The 20,324-nt window shown below is 51.8% G+C and overlaps 1 protein-coding gene across 1 annotated transcript in view; it reads left to right on the plus strand.

The window, feature by feature from the left end:
* Positions 1-20,324, plus strand: part of epb41l3b (erythrocyte membrane protein band 4.1-like 3b) — a 39,263-nt gene that overhangs the window by 12,902 nt on the left and 6,037 nt on the right. The window contains exons 4-25 of the mRNA XM_030363215.1: positions 677-781; positions 1,119-1,161; positions 1,243-1,318; positions 1,767-1,985; positions 2,803-2,890; positions 5,293-5,445; positions 5,802-5,899; positions 6,386-6,561; positions 7,496-7,689; positions 8,230-8,832; positions 10,549-10,602; positions 11,235-11,270; positions 11,844-11,909; positions 12,531-12,728; positions 13,878-13,937; positions 14,424-15,491; positions 16,733-16,780; positions 17,016-17,090; positions 17,945-18,040; positions 18,778-18,876; positions 19,637-19,717; positions 20,195-20,310. Of these exons, the coding sequence (XP_030219075.1) occupies positions 677-781; positions 1,119-1,161; positions 1,243-1,318; positions 1,767-1,985; positions 2,803-2,890; positions 5,293-5,445; positions 5,802-5,899; positions 6,386-6,561; positions 7,496-7,689; positions 8,230-8,832; positions 10,549-10,602; positions 11,235-11,270; positions 11,844-11,909; positions 12,531-12,728; positions 13,878-13,937; positions 14,424-15,491; positions 16,733-16,780; positions 17,016-17,090; positions 17,945-18,040; positions 18,778-18,876; positions 19,637-19,717; positions 20,195-20,305 (3,747 nt within the window). The 3' untranslated portion in view covers positions 20,306-20,310. The remainder of the gene's footprint in view (positions 1-676; positions 782-1,118; positions 1,162-1,242; positions 1,319-1,766; positions 1,986-2,802; positions 2,891-5,292; positions 5,446-5,801; positions 5,900-6,385; positions 6,562-7,495; positions 7,690-8,229; positions 8,833-10,548; positions 10,603-11,234; positions 11,271-11,843; positions 11,910-12,530; positions 12,729-13,877; positions 13,938-14,423; positions 15,492-16,732; positions 16,781-17,015; positions 17,091-17,944; positions 18,041-18,777; positions 18,877-19,636; positions 19,718-20,194; positions 20,311-20,324) is intronic.

Consider the following 20,324-nt stretch of genomic DNA (forward strand, 5'->3'; position numbering starts at 1 on the left):
GAAATGAGCAGTAGCCACCCTCTGAAGAGTGTCATCTTTTTAAAGCTAGGGCATGCAATTTTTTTTTAGAAGCTTTTTTTGCTTCCTTATTGATTGAACGACAATCAATTAAGCTAACGCTGACAAAAAAGGACAAATACGCTATCTTTGGCTGTCACGGGCCTGTAATAAGCCTGACGAATCATTTCATTCAACCCGAATGAAATGATTTGTTGGTCTGCCTGTCTGTCTGTCTACCCTACCTACTCGGCTATCTGTGTGTCATCGCCTGTGCACTCATTGCGCATGACCAGAGTCTTCCACAAGGCTAGCAGACTTGTTGCTAAAGCTAGCGAGCTAATCACGAGTTTCAAGGGATTTGCTTTGGAGGGAGGCCTGAATGGAGGAGTGGGATTTTATTTTGGTTTGATACTACAAAATTGAGCTTACTCTGGCTGGTTTCTCCAGTTTGCCGACCCTAGCTTTAATGCTTGCATTGTCATCACGTCAATTGAGTAAGGTTGTTGACCTCAATTAAACCTGCCTTTTGCCGTTTCCCTGTTTCACCTTTGCTCATTAGCATTTTTACAAACCTAATTCAAGCATTGTCAAAAAAGCAAATCTGTGTTTAAAATGGTGGAACCCTACGGACTCCACATCAATCTTGCCCTTTTTTTATTTCCTTTCCTCATTTTAGAAACGAGCCAAGGGACACATCCTGTTAGATAAAATATGCGACCACCTCAACCTACTGGAGAAGGACTACTTCGGCATCACGTACAGAGATGTCGAGAACCAGAAGGTAAAGATCATTTATACCCAATGTAATTTAATTTAATTAAAATCTTTACACTCTGAATGTGTTTTGTGTATAGATCTGGACCGTGTCGTAGAGAGGCCCAATAAAAGTACTAGCCCAGGATAATGAATTAATTTGGGAATGAAATCAAAAATGCAGTCTGTCTTCTGTAAGCAGGCAATTATCTGGAAGCTTCTCAATGTGTACGCGTCCTGAGCCAGAGCATGATTAATGTTCGGTTATTGCTGAAGATGACATCACTGGTCCTCTTTGCTGTTTATGGCGCCCTAGTAAATCCGTGGCCCCTCATTGGTTGTCGTTCGCTGTGTTTCTGTTCCAGAACTGGATAGACCCCACCAAGGAGATGAAGAAACAGATCAGAAGTAAGTCATTCATGACACCAAAAAAAAAACATTAATCTTGTAAATGTAAGGTTCTCATTATGTTCTTTTTTTTTTTCCCAGCTGGACCCTGGAACTTTGCTTTCAACGTGAAGTTCTATCCCCCCGACCCCGCCCTACTGTCTGAGGACATCACACGGTGAGCCCCTTGGTTTGTTGTGGTTTTTGTTGTTGTTCACCTTCAAAATTGCTTAACTAATTACCAACGACACCGCTATGAGAGATGCAGTCTGGCAGCTCCATCCCATTGTGCTTGTTGCCCTTTATAACGATGAATACAAGGGCAGATTGTTATTGTATTGACTGAGTCACTGATTTAATAAGAATAGTAGGCCGATGGATAGAAAATGATTCTATTGACATTTCAGGAATCCCAAAAGCACCTAAACTCAATGATCCGTCATCGTTTAGTCTGGTCTGCCCTCTAAGCGCCGTGTGTGTGTGTGTGTGTGTGTGTGTGTGTGTGTGTGTGTGTGTGTGTGTGTGTGTGTGTGTGTGTGTGTGTGTGTGTGTGTGTGTGTGTGTGTGTGTGTGTGTGTGTGTGTGTGTGTGTGTGTGTCTGTCTCCCTCTCTCTCCCCATCTCCAGCTACTTCCTGTGTCTGCAGCTGAGGGACGACGTGGTGTCCGGCCGGCTGCCATGCTCCTTCGCCACCCACACCATGCTGGGCTCCTTCACGGTGCAGTCGGAGCTCGGCGACTACGACCCCGAGGAGCAGGGCAGCGACTACATCAGCGAGCTGCGCTTCGCCCCCAACCAGACCAAGGAGCTGGAGGAGAAGGTCATGGAGATGCACAAGAGCTACAAGTTAGTGTTGGCCAGAGGGATCCTCCCCCGGGGCTGGGTCGTGTGTTTAGTGACCTTTGTCGTTGTTGCCGCCGTTTTTCATTTTCTTCACATTATTTAACTTTTACACAAATCGGTCCCCTCTCTTCCTGGCTTTGTGTCCGTGGCACTGATAATTAGGGATAGAGTTTTCTTTTTAATGTTGAATGCTAGAAGTTCAGCCTACTACCTCTGAGATGCCTCTGGCATGTTGAACATGTAGTTAAGATGGGCTGCAGCCACTGTGTGCCGTCTTGCCAGAGTGACACTCGTGTGTGAGGTCACTTTGGTGTCCTTACAACATCAATGTTTGCCGCCAGAAGACAGAATATGTTTGATATTTCATCATACGTGATGCAATATCAATTTACGGAAAAGAGTTACTATGAAATTCGACGTAGCTGATCTTCTGTGCCGCATGCGGTAGAATCCAATCAATGCCTGCAATATAACAAGCTCCTTGTTGATCTGTGTCAGCAAACGTAATCTAGGCCACTTTTTACACCAGTGTAAAAATGTGACCTTAATTCCTAACGCTTCCCTATCAGTCCTGCAGCACTCCACTTTCCCTGAGTCTCTTATTAGGTTGACTGAAGCTGGGTCAGGTTAATTCAGCTGCCAAAAAAAAAAAAACGTCTTCAAGATGAACACACACACACACACACACACACAGACACACACACGCACACACACACACACACACACACACACACACACACACACACACACACACACAGGGGAATAACACTGGAGTCCTCTCGGTAAACATGATATGCTCTGTCCTGCTTCCACCCCACAGAGGTATGACACCTGCAGAGGCTGAAATCCGCTTCCTGGAAAACGCCAAGAAGCTGTCGATGTATGGCGTGGACCTCCACCATGCCAAGGTAAAGTAACATCAGACCCGTCGTGCATTGGGTTATATGCTATATAACAGGTTCCGGACACGCAGCCCTGTATGGGCTGTGTAGAGTCGGGCTATCATACTGTGATACAGCAGCATAGCACACAGCCTTCAGCAGTCTGTAAATTAGTTGCCGATTGGGCAAGATTAATTGTTAAGCGCAAAATATTTTATTATTACTGAGTTATTTTCACCTGAGAATCTGTCAATGGCGGGTTATTGCCACTTCTCTCTTTTAGCTGCATTCTGGGAATTGTATCGGGTATATTTGGCCTTTTTCTTTTTGAGGCCGCTTGCTTGCACTAATGGCTCTAGCTAGCTAGCTGGATATAGCTGAATGTAATAACGGAAATCGCTGACGGCTAACAATAGCGGCTGGCTATTTCTGTTTTTCGGTTCTTGATTTGCTCTTGTGCTTTTAACGGCCTGTTAACACCGAGGGCCTGATGACGTAAGCCGTGTAGTGACTAAGGCCTCTCTTGGGGTCTGGGTGGGGGGGGGGGGGGGGGGGGGGGGGGGGGGGGGGGGGGGGGGGGGAAGGTTGGTCTACATCCACGCATGTGAAGCATCACATCTGCTGCTCATTCGCACTTTGCACACAGGAGAGCATCTTAACTCCTGCCACCCATGCTAAAAATAATATCCACATGCTTACATAATGTCCACGGCTTCACCGCCCCTCTCACACCCCCCCCCCCCCCCCCCCCCCCCCCCCCCCCCCCCCCCCCCAGCGACCCAGCATCTGTATCATCACTGGCGCTCTGTCTGCCAGGGAAGGTAGGCTCGCTCAACTTCAATAATTGTCCTGTTGGTTCCCATCTGCCTGCCTGGGGAGATCAGAGGCCTCATTAGGGAATGCTGGGGAGGGAGAGAGAGAGGGGGGGGGGGGGTTGAGAGGGGGGGAGGAAGGGGTAGGAGGGGACGAGAGGAATCTCCAGTTGATTGGCCGACTCTTGTCAGCTCATTACGGTCGTGTCTCGGGAGACAAAGCTGCTATGATGGGTATCTCTAGATGGCATATCAGTTTGGATTATGTCTTTTTAGACGAGTATCTGTTTGGATCTGTAGCTGAAAGCGGTTACCCAAAGCGCCTTGAAAGCGGGAGCGGGGAGGGAGTGCATTGTCTTGGTTTTGTAAGGAGAATCCTGCCTGCTGGAACGGAGACCGGGATGAAAGGAATGTTTTGTTGTTGTTGACGGTGGATCTCAGCAGGAGATAAGTCGCTGATCCGGGCCCGTCTTTTTGTAGATGGCTGTCAGCGCTGTCTGATGCTAGTATGTGGACCCACCAGCCCAGGGGGAAACTGATTGGACCCGGCATGCTCTTCTTGTCTTTCCTCTCTCTTGTTAAACGCCCTAGTTGGTAGGGAGTCTCTCTGAGTGCTTGGCTGAAGCCAAGGCAGAGGTAAGAGGCTGCTTTACATGCGCTTTCTCAATGTGTATGCGTGTGCGTGCGTCTTCCATCTACCACGTGCATGGTCTAGCAGGACGGTTCAGAGCTGCGGTTCGAATCCCCCCCCCCCCCACACACCCCCGACGTGCCCTGAAGCATGACACGCCACTCTCCCTCCCACCCACCCACCCACCCACCGTGCAACCAAATGATCAAGAGGCCTGTGATCTCTGCAGTCTCATCATGTTGCTCAACCCGTACGCCTCCCCACTCGCATTGCTGCAGTCGCCACGCAATGCCTTCACAAACCTCTCTCTCTCTTCCTCTCTCTCTCTCTCTCTCTCTCTCTCTCTCTCTCGCGCTCTCTCTGCGCCAAGTCATTCCTCATGGCCATCTCTCTACCAGCCTGTGCTGGGTAGATAAGGGTATAACGAATGCCTGGCTCCACTCCCTCATCCCGCCTGGTCGCTCTCTCTCCCTTGGTACTGCCGTCCTCCTGGCTCTCCTCCTCTTGTGTGTCCCCATAGGTGCACCCCTTCTACGGGCCGTACGATCTGCGTGGTTAAACCTACACTGTGTAACTTTTTGGGGAGTGAGTGGGGGGGACATGTGGCTGTCCCCGGAAAACAACAATGTCTGAGGTTCCACTGCTTTGGGATGCAGTGACATGTGGCGGTGGAACAGGAGTATATCAGGAAGCGAGCTCTGCAGAACACAGTGGAAGAAAAACACGGCACCATTCTTGGATTCGAATAGGTTTCTGCCGTTGGATTATCCCACTATTTCGATCCAATCCAAAAATGGCAATGTGTAGTACCACTTGTGGCCATAGGTTGTGCTCTTTTTTTTGTGAAGTTACATTGTGCAGGTTTAATGAATAAGAGCGTTTTCGCTCTTAAAAAGACCGATGCTCCTGTGTGTGTGTGTGTGTCTGTGTCTGTGTCTGTCTGTGTGTGTGTTCGTTCATCATTGGTTTCTTTGCTCCCCTGCCAGGACTCGGAGGGTGTGGAGATCATGCTGGGTGTGTGCGCCAGCGGCCTTCTCATCTACCGCGACCGCCTCCGGATCAACCGCTTTGCCTGGCCCAAGGTCCTCAAGATCTCCTATAAGAGGAACAACTTCTACATCAAAATACGCCCGGGAGAGGTAAAAACCAGCTCGCCGCGAGGATAACTCAAATCACACGAAATGGAATCACTCCGAGTTATTTTTGCACTCATTCAAACTAATTGGATAGGTAAATTCTATAACCCTGTGGTTTTTCCGACGCTCCTCATTGTTTAGAATTTGACTTCTCGTTAAGATTCGACACGCTAACGGTTGGGTTCATGGGTTCCACAAGGTGGAACCCATGAACACGCGTCCCTCGTGTAGACAAGAGACCTTAAACCCTGCATCACTTGAGTCACACCGACTGTGTTGGCGTGGTTTCACAATCCTAGCTCCCTTGAGCTAAAAACACCCCTAACCTCCCACCACTGGCCATGGGTTTTGTTCTGCAGTTCGAGCAGTTTGAGAGCACAATCGGCTTCAAGCTGCCCAACCACCGCGCAGCCAAGAGGCTGTGGAAGGTGTGCGTGGAGCATCACACGTTCTTCAGGTGGGTCGCTGCTGCTCTCTCCTCAGACACCCAGACACTCGGGAAGAAACACACGCTTGTCTTGTTGTACGCCATCGTTTGAACAATGTGTATATACTTTGACAAAGTATCCGACAAGAGCAAAGTGTGGAACTCACAAGGATGAGTTCAAGGAGTTCATTCTTCCCTTAAAGAATTAATTCTCACTAGGTCACTTTTGGGAGTTTGCTGCCATCTAAAGGTTGAAAACGGATGATATGTTTTTGTTTTACACATTTTAGTCGCCCCATCAAAGGGATTAAAACCAACCATTATAATTAATCATACACTTGGCCGGGACATGATGGTCTTACTTCGACTGCAGCCCATTGTGAAAAGTGCAGAGTGTGTATCTGCCCTTCGACCGCCCAATCGGCTAATGACCGTCTGTCTTTAACAACCGCCGTCGGTTAATGACTATTTGATTTTTAACGGAGCCCACTTGTCTCCCTCCCCCCCTGCTGGCAGGCTGGTGTCCCCCGAAGCCCCCCCCAAGAAGTTCCTGGGCCTGGGCTCCAAGTTCCGGTACAGCGGGCGCACCCAGGCCCAAACCCGACGGGCCAGCTCCCAGATCATCCGGCCCGCGCCCTTGTTTGAGCGCTCGGCCAGCAAGCGCTACAACATGTCCCGCAGCCTGGATGGAGGTGAGAGCCTCAGTCCTCAGCCCCCCCCCCCCCTCCCTGGAAGGGGACACTTTTGAAGATATATATAATTTTCTTTACATGGAGAATGAATGCCTGAATGTGATTTGGATGACATTCATTCATTCATTGTACCTCCAAAAAAAACCATATATTTATGACATTGCATATTGGGTAGTTGAATGTTAGGAATACAAGTTTTAAGTGTTGCATACATTGCAATGCATACCTTGCATACATAAGGTGCAACATTAACATTTTCTACCTTATATTTTTTACGATACGCCTTGCTCAATTGTTTCCTATTATTAAGTGAGTAAGTCTTCAAGTCTGCATTATAGTAATCTAATTGAACTATTATGTCTGAGGAAAAGTAAGCAGGCGATCAGACTGCCACAGACGCAGCTATGGAAAGTACTCATTGTACTAATTCATTTCTCCTTCTTAAGGAAAACTAATTAGAATTAATGGCGGTGGCATTGAGAGAACTGATAAATGAACCGACAATGCTGTCGGAATTCAAAAGGCTATCGATCCTCTGAATATCCTCTCAACCAAAGCCAACGTTCCATCTAGCTCTGGCACAGAGAGCAGCCGTTTGACAGCAGCGCTCCGGGTGGCTCAACCCCTTAGTGCGCCGAACATGAGTTCAGCACGCCCTGTAGCGACCCCTGTTCGATTCCCACCTGTGGTCCTATGCTATGTCATTCCCTTTCTTCCCCGACCCACTTCCCCTGGCTCTCTCTTCCCTGTCCTTTGCTATAAGGGCACCACAGTATTGCTGCTAGAAAAAGAAAATGGAGCTCGTTGTTCGGGTCAATAAAACATGTTGACATTATTATTGATCGGGCATTGGAAACCATGACGCCATGATGTCCTACTGTGAGCTGTGAGGGGGGCGCGTTTGACATCTCCCCCCCCCCCCCCCCCCGCTCAGCTCCCATCATGGAGAACCACGAGACCCTGATGAAGGACCACACCGCCGACCGCGTGGCCAAGGCAGACATCATCACCACGGTAACGCCGGAGAAGAAGGCAGAGGAGGAGCGGGAAGAGCGAGAGGACGGCCAGGCCGACGCCACGGCGACGGCGGAGGCCACGCCCACCACTCCGCTGAGACACGACACAAAGGTAAACCGATGCGCTGCTCCACGCCCCGGAACGCCGTAACCCTCCTTTACAAACGACGCCTTTTATAGTGACGGACAAGGCCCCTTGTTGTCTGCGGACACAGGGGACACTGCAGGGGACACGGCGCTCTCCTTCCAAGTATCGGTTGTGTGATTTTTGTCTTTGCAAGCTTTTTAAGATTATTTTCTTTATTCCTTTTTTTTTTTCTCCTTTTCCCTTTCCTTTGTGTCTTTTGGCTGTGAAGAGTCGGAGCCCAGGTGCTCTGAGCTCGCCCCCTAGTGTGTAGACCTCAGGGCTTTCTGTCTTTTCCCTCTCTGTACGCTTTACTAATTAGCTTCTTCTTCTTCTTCTTGTCCTTTCTCTGACCCCACTCTATACTCGTGTGTGCGTGTTTGTGTGTGTGTGCGCGTGTGCTCATGCGTATTCACCCCCATCGGCTCCACCCACCCCCCCCCACCCCTACTGCGCGCCTCTCCATTTTTAACCTTACACCCCAATCATCACACCCTCCCCTCCCCCCATCGCCCGCCCACCCCCCAGCGCTGTGCGTACTCCTCCGACCCCCTGCGCTCGGAGCTCTCGCTGCCCTCCTCGCCCGTGTCCTCCGCCAAAGTGCGGCGGCGGCGGCGGCGGGAGACGCTGACCCGGCAGCGCGCCTCGTCCGTCAGCCCGGCGGGCGGCGCCGGGCGGCGGCGGCGGCAGGCCCGCGCCGACCGGGCGGCGGCCCTGCTGGAGGAGCAGGTGCTGCTGCTGTCGGCCCGCAAGCAGCGCCTGGGCGAGCTGGGCAAGGGGGCGGGGCGGCGCGGCGGCGGCGGCACGCTCTTCTCCTTCTCGCTGCACCTGCCCGACGTCATGTCCTTCCTGGACGAGGACGGCTACATCAGCTTCCCCGACCTGGCGGAGCTGCGCTTCCTGCCCGAGTGCGCGCACCACTTCCTGCCCATCAAGTCGCCCTCGCTCATCCCCTGCTTCCTCTTCATCTTCTTCTTCCTGCTGTCCACGTCCTTCTCGGTGCCGTACGCCCTCACGCTCTCCTTCCCGCTGGCCCTGTGCCTCTGCTACCTGGAGCCCAAGGCGGCCTCGCTGACGGCCTCCATAGCGCAGGGATTCAATGACAGCTCAGAGGAAGAGGAGGAGGATGAGGTGTGTGCACGTACGCCCCGTGTGTGTGTGGGTGTGTGCGTCTGTGTGTCAGTGTGCGGTTCGGTATCGGAGCGCTTCCTTCTTTTTTATTGCGAGGGCAACATCTACCATGTCCCCCCCCCCCCCCCCCCCCCCCCCCGGGTTCTTGTTCCTTGAGGTCGGGAAGGGGGGGGGCTTTTTTTATGTGCCCCCCCCCCACCACCACCCCCTCGGTGTGAAGTTACCCGTACTTTCAGAACCCGATCTCCCGCCTCGCTCATCGTCGCGTCCCCCCCCCCCCCCCCTCAACGCCCCCGCCCATACATGACCTCATCCCTCCTCCATCTTCGTTGTCGTGGTAACCCTGCACGTCGGGCCGTCTCATCGCTGGATGGCTCTCTGCCCGCTCCCTTTCCGTCTCCAGCAGGGGGTTAGACAGTAGACAGCGGTGGGAGGCTAGGGGGGTTTTTAGCTCAAGGAAGCTAGGATCTTGAAACCACGCCAACACAGTCGGTGTGACTCATTGATGCAGGGCTTGAGGTCTCTTGTATACACAAGGGACGTGTTATAATCAATTTATCACCACACTTTTCAACATAAAAAGCATGCCATGACTGTCATAGTCACAATAATGTAACTAACATCACTAACATTGTAAAGTAAGGCATTGAGGGGCTAGTGGTTCATGCGTCCACATTTTTGGGCAGTGCAATCCCTTAAAGACATCTTCTCCATACCTCCTCTGCATGCGAGCCCCGTCACTATCGCTACCGACAAAAATAGCATGTGATGCACACGCCCATACTCGCCGACCTCACACCAAACCCAACTCATCCGGATCCTTCCCAGAGAACGCTCCTGCACGCCTCTGTGGCTAACCCATCTCAAGTCTTTTCCCCTCCACCCTCTCTGCATACTTTCCTAGTCTAGATCTTTCTAGTCACCACCCTGACATGCCGCTCGATCCGCGCTGCATGGAAACACTTGTCCACCACTAGCTCAAGTGTGATGCGGGTCAGTGGGTTCTCCTGCATTCAGAATGGGCCTGCAGCAACGGGCCAAGTAATGCATTAAGCACACTGCTCTGTGGGAGCTGCCGACTCTGGGCAACGAGGGCAAGACCCATTAGTCATGCTCTCCTCAGACCCACTGACTCATCGTTCCTCACGGCCGGCAGCAGCGCCTGTACGCCCATCCCATTCCATCGCAACCCCCCCCACCGTCACCCTACACGTCTGTAGAGGAGGGGACCTGAAAGTCAGATTACTGGTTCGGCTCAATTGTTTTTTATGGGTTGTTTTTTGACATAAGGAGAGCGCTTAATTAACTCATCCCGTCGGTTTCGGAAATCCCGTCGATTTTTCTTACAACCGGAACCTTTTCTTCGGCAAATTCCACCTGTGCACCAGGGTTAAGATGATACATTAGGTGTCAAAGTGACTGACATAAGGTTTCTACTTCCTCTGAGTCTGTCTGTGCCCTGTGTTGCTTGCTAATTTTTACTTTGCTTTTTATTTTGACAAAACCCTTTTTTTTTTTTTTTTGTAGTGTTGTTTTTTTAATTTTGCAATGTGGCATTTACAACAATGGGACAAAAAGTGAGACCTCTCATTGTTTTCATTTGTGCCTTTCATTGACAATGTCTAAAATGTATTCAAAAAACTCAAAAGTTGGGTTCTCTCGTTTTTGTTTCCTGCTCTCGATGGGAATTGGTTCGGTTTGTTTGACACAAAACAGACCGACAGCGAGCAAACCGACTTTGCGTTTGACGGGGAGACGACTGCCACGGAGGTTTGTACACAAACGAACAAATGGTTATACATAGAGTAATCAAACAGTATGGTCAAAACCATGACAACACCATGATCCCCTGGCGAGGTCTGTCACAATATCTTTTAAAACGAGAGACCTGACCACGACACATCCTAGCCAATCCACACAGTAAATGTTTGAGGAGAGATGGTGCCGTTGTCAAGGGGGGGGGGTTCTTTGTTTGTAGTCTTTAATGCATGAGAGAACTGTTCTCGGAAAACCGGACAAGGGGGATACAGAAGGAGTGGCGCCCTCTCAGTAATGCATGTGTACCAGTGCATGACGTTTAGGGTACTCCTGTAGAAAGGAATTCAGAGGCCACGTTAATCCCTTGATTGACTTTCCTTTCCTTTATTTCACTGCTCTAACTGCTCTCTCCCTCTTGTGTGGGTGTATTCTCTCTCCTCGTCATGTGACTCTTACAATGCCTGTCTCACCTCTTTTCGCCTGTCTCACTCTTTCTCTTGCTGTCTTCCACTGTCTCTCTCTCTGTCTCTGTCTCTGTCTCTGTCTCTCGCTCTCTCTCTCTCTGTCTCTCGCTCTCTCTCTCTTTCCCTGTCTGTCTCTGTCTCTGTCTCTGTCTCTGTCTCTGTCTCTCTACCGGCTGCCAGTCGGAGGCAGAGGATGACTATGAGATGCGGACCCAGGTACGCTGCTGAGTTGGCCTCGTGGCCCAGCTCTCTGCATCGCTCAGCCAATCGGATGCACTGAGCTTCTCCGCTCAACCGTCCATCACCACCATCGAAACCACCACCACTACCGAAACATAAAGCATCCCTTTTCTTTGTGACATGTTGCCGCCTACAGCCACCATCAACACTATGAAGACACAATAACCATACAGATTATCCCCATAATTAAATACGACCTTTTGCCCAGGATTTTTCTTGGCAAAATGGATTCATTTTTCCATCTAATTTCTTTTGTGCTTTTGTTTGTACATCTTGGAGAAATTCATCTTCTTTTTTGGATCACTGCAGCACATTTTGGTTTGACCTCTTTTTAGTTTTTTTGTTATTTTCGGGCATGGCCCGGAAGGTATCATTTCAAGTTTTCCCTTGAGTTCCCTGTACAGAGCAGTAACCGGTGTGGATACTGTATGTAACGGGCGTATCGATTTGACGTCAAAACTCCCCATCTCTCTCTCTGTGAAGGAAGCAGTGTATTTAAAGCCCCACCCCTCACCTGACGTTGCTTCCTCCCTCCTTGTGTCTTCACAGTATAGCTTCATAAGGCGCGTGAAGGGGGAAAACGTTTTTATCAAACACAGTAATCTGATGCTAGAGGTGGGTAAGGCAGCGGCGCATGACGACCGCACGCAACGTTTGAAGAACCCTAACCCCTCCATTGTAAAAACGTAAAGACTCTAGCCGTGTAACTGACCAGCACGTCAGGCGTTTTGGGCTGCAGAACGTTACGATATCCCTAACAGTGACATCCTTGCGGATGCAGACATTTGACTGAGTGAATGTTAACGGAATAGACTAACGCAGGGTTTGCAGAGTGGTGAAACTAACGAGGATTGGGAGTGTTGCACTTGACCCGGACTCATAAAGCCATGCATGAAGCCTTCCCATTTACGTTGGTTTTTCATTGGACCAAGCGAGTCTCCGGACGCTTCCGCAGCGTCGTTGGCACGCATCATGCATTGCATTCGCCTCTCATGTTGCCCCAAACGGCGAGCGATTGGTGCAGACGGCCTCTCTTCCAGAGTGTGACGGGGAGGTGACGGGTCATAGGAGCAGTTGACCCGGTAGCAGTTCCTCAACAAATACCGGCGTCAACTGCCTCCCACGACCCCCCCCCCCCCCCCCCCCCAAGTACCCCGGACTGGATGCATGGCCTGTCCTTGTGATTCTCACCGCCGTTGCCCCCCCCCCCCCCTGTGTGGTGATTCGGCGGTCCAGGACACAGACGCGTCGGCCGACCTCGGCAAGCATCAGACCAACATCAGCGAGCTGAAGCGCTCCTTCCTGGAGACGGGCGACGCCGGTATGGCGGGCGGCGGAGCCACCGAGTGGGAGAAGCGGCTCTCCTCGTCCCCCGCCCGCTCGCTCCGGGCGGACGAGCCGCCCATGATCGAGCCCCTCCTCCTCCCCCAGGACGTAAGCCGACCCCCCCCCCCCCCCCCCCCCACCACCACCACCACACGTCGAGGCTCGTGTGTGATTGGCTAACGAAGGGTTGCAAGCAGTCATGGGGCTTTGAAGTCTAGTCAAGTTTACTTTTAATACAACAGTTGACCAAAGTGCTGTACAAATCCACTATCTAGTTATAAACACACAAATAACAAAACTATTTAAAGCACGAATAAGGACACAGTCAATAATACAACTTATATGGAGTTAAATGCATGAGAAGAGTTTTTAGGAGGGATTTGAAACTGGGCACCGAAGGGGCTAGCCTAACATGAAGATGGAGTTCGTTACACAGTCTGGGGCCAACGACTAAAAGAGCCAGATCTGCCCTGCTCTTAAGTCTTGACGGGGGGATGGAGTGGTAATTGGTCATTGGACCTCAGTGACCTCAGGGAGGGTGGGTTAGAGTTGAACCCCTGTGCCCCCATGTCTCATCACCGTGGGTGTGCACCTGTAACGCAAGGTGACGCGGGTGCTGCCCTGTCTGATTAGTGGAGATGGTGCCCCGATGTCAATCGTCAAGGCATGACATCATTATCGTGTCCTCTGGCTGCGGTCACCGGGACGGAGCAATAGTAAAAATCTAACTTTAAGAAGTAGCTGTGGGCTGTATGTTTTAGTCTCATCGTGTGATGAGTAGTGCTCTGAATATTGCATGAGGGTATAGGTACCCTGCAGTGAAAGGTTAACCAACGCAAATGTATTCAACCGAAGGATGAATAATATTGGGTTTTTCTTATTTCACAGGGCTATTTGTGGGTCTATGATGTGAAAGCGCTTTAAGCATTTTTAGTAAATCCAATTACTGGATGGTGCACGCGTTTAGTCAATATCCCAGATCAGCCGCCGTATGATTCGTTGCCTTTGTATTATTTTCCTATTTTTTTTTTTCCGAAGGTGCAGATGAGTCGTGTCTGCTTTGTTGTGCGACCGGGTGTGCCTTGATTGAGTCCTACTTATGGAAAACCTTTGAAGAGGCGGCAATTTGCCTCTTCACAGACTTATTTCAACTGTGGTAGAAGCCCTTCTCTGGGCATCCTTGCTGTCCAGACCTACGCTGAACACCTCTGCGTCAAGGTCCTGCCGTCGTGACACCCTTTCTCCTCTCCCCCCCAGACCAATGGAGAGGAGCCGGCTGCAGACCAGACCAAGATGGAGCCAGAGGCCAAAGATGAGGTAAATCGCAAACTTTAGTAATGTTGTTTTCATGCCTTTTGAAAATCATCGATGCAGGGATCTCTGTCGACTAGATGCGTGTGCGTGGTAAAGATATTTCTTATTCTTGCACCGTGTCTGTGGCAGCATTAGCACGAGGCTATCTATCCAGGTGAAGGCAGAGAACGTGTCCCGATACTAAATCCCCTCTGCGCCCCCTCTTGGGTGTGTCTTGAACGTATGGAGTGTCTTTGAGTCATATTTAATGTATGGAGTGTCTTTGAGTCCTGTTTAACGTATGGAGTGTCTTAATGTATGGAGTGTCTTTGAGTCCTCTTTAACGTATGGAGTGTGCTTAACGTATGGAGTGTCTTAATGTATGGAGTGTCTTTGAGTCCTGAAGGTTGCCGCGCTTCAGCCGCGCGTTTGGACGGCCGCGCGCACCGCGCGCTCTTCTCTAGCCACTAACATGGCGCGGCGTCCCATAAGCCCCCCGTGTCTCCATAGGCGGTGCGCTACTTGGTCAAACTGGTGGCGGACGGCTACGGCACGGACGGGGCCACGTCCTCGGGGCCCCACGGCATGAGCCTGTCCACCACCATGGACGACGACGTGTTCACCGACGCCACCACCCTGCGGGAGGAGGAGGAGGAGGAGGAGGAGGAGGAGGAGGGCGCACACAAGACCACGCCCGACTCCCAGGGCGAGGCGTCGGAGCGGTCGGTGGTGAAGGTCAGCCCCGGCACCGTGAGGCAGGAGGTGTCCCAGGCCATCATCGACAAGAAGGGCACCCTCATCATCCTCAGGGAGGCCGAGGACGACAAGATGGCCGCCGCTGAGAAGATGGCCGCCGCCGAGAAGATGGCCGCCGGCGACATCACCAAGGCGGCCGAGCCTCCGGCCGGGGAAACGGAAGACGTCGCCGAAAACGAGGTCCCCTCGGCCTCCGACGAGGAAGACGGCGGCGTTCCCGCCACGGAGAAGGAGGAGGCGTACGCCGGCCGGGGCGTGATCCTGGGCCCGGGCGACGCCCCAACCCTGAAGATTGAGAGCCGGCGCATCGAGGTGACGCAGCTCAAGGGGGTGCCCTCGCCCACCCGGGCCAAGGCCTCCTGGGTGTCCGAGGTGGTGAAGACGGTGGAGAGGTCAGAGTTCACCAGCATGTCGGCGAAGGAAGGCGAGCAGTGGGCGGAGTTCAAGGCTGGCGCACCAAAGGACGTCTTCGTGTTCCAGAGCGCCCAGGAGGTCAAGCCCGGAGGCGGCTTCGCCACCGCACTGTCCGCAGTCAACGAGCTGTCCGCTGTCACCGCCGCTCTCTCCACCGTCACAGAGCCGTCAAAGGCCCCCGAGCTGTCAAAGGTCACCGAGATGACCCCAGTCACCGAGCTGTCAAAGGTCACCGAGATGACCGCAGTCACCGAGCTGTCAAAGGTCACCGAGATGACCGAGGTCACTGAGCTGTCAAAGGTCATGGAGCTGTCAAAGGTCACCGAGATGGCCGAGGTCACCAAGCGATCCGAAGTCACCGAGCTGACCACGGTCACCACCGAGCTGTCGGCCACCGGCCTAGACGTGGTACCGTATGCTTTCCCAGAGAGAACCAGAAAATGACTTAAATGGTCATTTTCCAGCACATCCTCCCCCCCCCCCCCCCCCCACCCTACAAGCCGACTCTGGTTCTAACAACGGAAAAAACAACAAACCAGGACGACGAGAACCTTAACCCGACCGCTCTGCATGGCTAACAATCCCCTAATCCAAGCGCCATTCGCTCATCCTCCCAAAGCAGAAACCAACATCTTTCAGTTGCTCCTCCTCTGCCTTGTTACGCTTTTATTCATCATTTTTTTCAGAGCGGTTGGTGTTGTTGAATTCTATAACTGCTTACTTTACATGAACGGCTGCGTTGAGCGGGTCGATTATGTGGGGAGAACAGAGAATGTGGCACTGGTTTCTTTTTGTTTTGAAGGCTGTGGATTATTCATAAACATCGCCGCACTTGATGAACCCGGAGAGAGCAGTCTCGGAGAGTTTCCATGGCGATGTAGAACTTTACACGGTTCAGAGTCGGGTCGTTACAGACGCTCGTATTGCAATCAATTTGGCCGTAAGTTCTCGATTGAAACTCGACTGACCGTCTTGACTTGTTTATGAATCTGGTCAACGGGCGGTTCGTATGCGGTCTGCCCAACAGCAGACGGCTGAGTTATGGCCCAGCTCCTAGCTGTGTGTTTGTGGCCGAGGGTTAGTTGTTGTTGTGTTTTCGTAGTGTTTTCCACAGCAGACGCATTCTTCCTCTCAGCTCTAGTCCTTTATGAAGCGGTGACTTCATAGCTCTGGCCCAACGCCAACGCTGCCGTATCTCCCTCCTCACCCTACCTCCCCCTCACTCCCTCCCCCCCCCCCCCCCCCCCCAGCACGACGGCTAACCAGAAATATTGTATGGGTTGTGTTGTAAGCTGATTTAGTTCCACAAAGATCAGCTTCTTTTTTTTTTTCAAAGCGAGGGATTTCTGAATACAGATGACTAGAAACGCCCGTAGCTGTGACGGAGAAACAAATTTAGATCTTTATATTTACAATAATTTTTTTACCCGGTATAAAGGTATGAACCTTGATAGGGTGCTGCACGCAATCCACAACCCATACAAACGCATTTCTGCTCTTTCGATTCCAGCGTTCCTCGTTCACCATTCCCCTGTCATCCTTCCTCTTTCCTCCTGTGTTGTAGCTGTCGATGTGTTGACTGTGTTTGTGTATTTGACTGTCCTCTTTCTTCCTTCCCGTCTTTCGACCTATCCCTCCTTTCCATCCAGTCCACCCTGGGATGGACTTCCTCCTCCCCGAGCCCCGTCCTCCTCAAGGTGACCTCCTATTTTCCTTACTCAGGCCCTCCCAACCGTACAGGGGGTCTGAACCCAGTCAGGGTTCCTCCTCTGAGCTGCCATGCCAGCTGGACGCGGGGAGGGGGGGGGGGGGGTGTTATGTTGTATAACAGGTGTACCGGGCAGTACCTCTCGCCGCGTTCATGCTGATCACACCGTTTCCGTGGTAACGGCGTCTCTTACCATAGGGGGCCTTGCTTTTTGTCGCACCCAGGTGTCCGAAGAGCCCAAGCCGGAGGAGAACGGTGACGCCGCCACGGCGACGGACGCCACGCCGGCTGATTCGACGGTAAATATCTCGGCGGTCTCAGACGGAGCGAGAGCGGGGATGACGTCGGGCTCCGCGGAGCCGGGCCAGGGCCGGGCCTATCCCAAGTGTCCCCGGCGGCTCAAAGAGACGCTTGTTTTCGGTTGGCAGAGCAGCTGACTCCGGCGTTGTTCGACCAAACAATGGGCGGTCCACATGCCAGGCCGCCGTAGAAAGAAGGCCCATGCGTCTGTCTGTCCGCGCACTAGGGGGCGGTAGAGTGTGGCAGGGAAAACCAGCACACCCACAGCCTCAATCCGTCCTTCGGAAACGTGTAAACCCCGCCCCTCTGTGATCCCTCCCCCCCAGGCCACATGAGTAGGCGTATCGGGGCCGCCCTGACGCAATGTGGGGCAAGCCACTCAGACCGCTATTATTCATCCTTTCTCGCCGGCAGTCAGGACTCGAGGGCACGGGGGCAGCGGCGAACAAATTTCGTTTTTTTTTCTCTCCCGGTTGTTTTTGCCAACACCGGTCCCCACCACCGTGGAGAGCAGGATGAGGATAGCTGGGTCGACGCCCGCGACCGTAAGCCTGGTCCAGGTCTCTCCAGATGTGGTTGGCTAGGGCAGCACGTCGGCTTTATTAGATCGATGGAACGAATGTTGTTTTTTTTGTAATAGGGGAGAAGCGGAGCGATATATGGCTAAAGTTGGGTGCCAGGTGGCAGTGCGGTGGGGCAGTCTAGTCAGTGGTTCTTCGTTGGGGTTTTTGAAAATATATACCAAGTGCAAGGAGTTGCACTGTGCAAACATGTTTCAAAAGCCTGTTCAACTCGCCTGGTTTGTCTGACCTCGTTCTGTGGTTCTCGCTCTCTGTGGCCGTTGCCTGAGCAGAGTTCGGAGTCGGCCACGCTACAGGAGGAGCCGGCCCCCAAGGACTCCCCGGTGGTCCACACGGAAACCAAGACCACCACCTACGAGTCCGCCGAGGTACTTGTCACCTACATGGCTGTACATCACTACACTCAAAGGTGACGTATTATACCACCAGGTGTGAGTGTGATTAGCCGTCACAAGCCGTGTTGAAAATCTGCCTCTTCTGACATCACAAGTGGGTGTGTCTACCTAGATGTGTGACGGAATTTGCAACGTTTTCAACAGTCCACTGGGTAGACTGGTAGACTGATCTACCCAGCACACATCTAGGTGGACACGCCCCCTTGTGATGTCAAAAGAGGCAGGTTTTCAAAACGGCTCGTAAGGGCCAATCACACTCACACCTGGTGGTATTGTATGTCACCTTTTTAATGTCTTGTCACCCCTCCCTGTGGCTTCCCTACACCACATCCTGTCAAAGTTTGACACATGGTGAAGATACACACTGAGCCAACACTGATAACCGATTGGTATTGAAACCCAGCCTGTTAAACACTTCTAACCATCACGGGAACGAGGGAGTGTCTTCTTGCACTAAGGTCAGGGTCGGTCATAAATATATGGCCTGTAAAGCCCTTGGAGACTGTAACTGCGGTTCAGGGCTATACAAATACAATTAGCTTGACTCCACCTGACCACCTGTGTGTTGAGCAGCGAGTATTGATCGTGTTTATCCCATTAGGAAATCTGTTGGTAATTGTTTGTCATAAGTGTTGCCAGTAATTTCAGTGTGTGTGTGTCCCCCCCCCCCGTCCCCCCCCGCCTCTCTCCTACTGTGTGTTAATTAATAGGGAGACACCAACGGTGACGTGGACCCTGGAGTGTTGCTGAGCGCCCAGACCATCACCTCAGAGACCAGCAGCACCACCACAACCACACACATCACTAAGGTTGTCGGGGGAGACACTGTGGGGGGGGGGGGGGGGGGGGGATGTGTTTCCTTTCCATGTGTCCTATAAAAAGCACAGCTGTGTGTGAGCATTAATCATCAGAACCCCAGGGGGTCCGAGTCACTATGTGTGGGGCTAAAAATACCGACCTGAGTTGTTAACGATAATTTTATCATGGTAAAATATAATGGCAAATTAAATGAATTGAACTGCCATACTGCATTGAATTTACTATTAATGCTCATATTTTCCCATATGAATGTATTTTCACGCTTTGAATGGTGAAGACTTTATACCTTTTCAGCCGTCGTTTATTTCAGTCAATCCACTGTAGGTGTAAAGGTTGTTCCAGCGTTTGTAGGCCGACACATCTGATCTTTCAGCTGGCCGCCCCATAAGCAGGCCGTCAAAAAAACGCGTCTCTGTAGGCAGCCTATGTGCCGAGATCGCACACAAAAACAAATCAACCAATCAAAACCAAAATAAAATAGTATTCCAACCAATCAACGACAAGGGGGTGGTTGTTGTGGGCTTTTGCGCTGCGTTCGTGATCGTTTTAACAGAATGCACGAAACACGGAAGGGAGGGGCGAGCTGGCTCCGTTTGTCTGGGATCACGCTTTAACTACCAACAGAAGTGACGTCACCCAACATCGCTGATGCAACCTTTAAGTCACGGGGCCCTGGGTAGCATTGAGTGGCATGCTAAGGTTTTCCCGGGGGTCTTTCCCTGTCGCCCCCCCCCCCCCCACGCTCCCCAGATGGTGAAGGGCGGCATCTCGGAGACGAGGATCGAGAAGCGGATCGTCATCACGGGGGACACGGACATCGACCACGACGAGGTCTCCTCTTAGCCTTACTCATTCGCCCGGTCGTGTCTCTCTCTCACACTCGCTTGCTTTTTTTATCGATTGATTTATATTTTTCCCTCCTTGATTTGTCATCGCTCTGTACTGTCATTGATTGGATTTGTACAGTTGACCGTGAAGAAAAAAATCTAACTCCATAGAGACCTTGTCCCCCCCAGACCTTAACTGTTCTCTGTTGACCCGTGGTGAGCTCCGCTACGCGGCCTTTCTCCCCGTTTCACACATTGACTTAATAACATTAACATCTCCTTAATTTCGGGGGGCAGATAACGACGTATTGCAGCCGTCGCTGGTGTCATTTTTCTCCTACATGTGTGTGACCTAACATTGGCAACCATGATTGACCTAAAAATACCAACACCTCCCCCTCCCCCGCCCTGTTCCTGTTCTCTGTCTCCCCCCGGTGGCCATCTACTCGCCCTGCACTTCCCCGCTCCGCGTCGTGCGTAGGCTCTGGCTCAGGCCATTAAGGAGGCTAAAGAGCAGCACCCCGACATGTCAGTGACCAAAGTAGTGGTCCATAAAGAGACCGAGATCACCCCAGACGAGGGCGAGGACTGACCCAGGTAAGAGGACGAGG

The sequence above is a fragment of the Gadus morhua genome, chromosome 8 (genome assembly GCF_902167405.1).
Source record: "Gadus morhua chromosome 8, gadMor3.0, whole genome shotgun sequence".
NCBI classification, from domain to species: Eukaryota; Metazoa; Chordata; class Actinopteri; order Gadiformes; family Gadidae; genus Gadus; species Gadus morhua.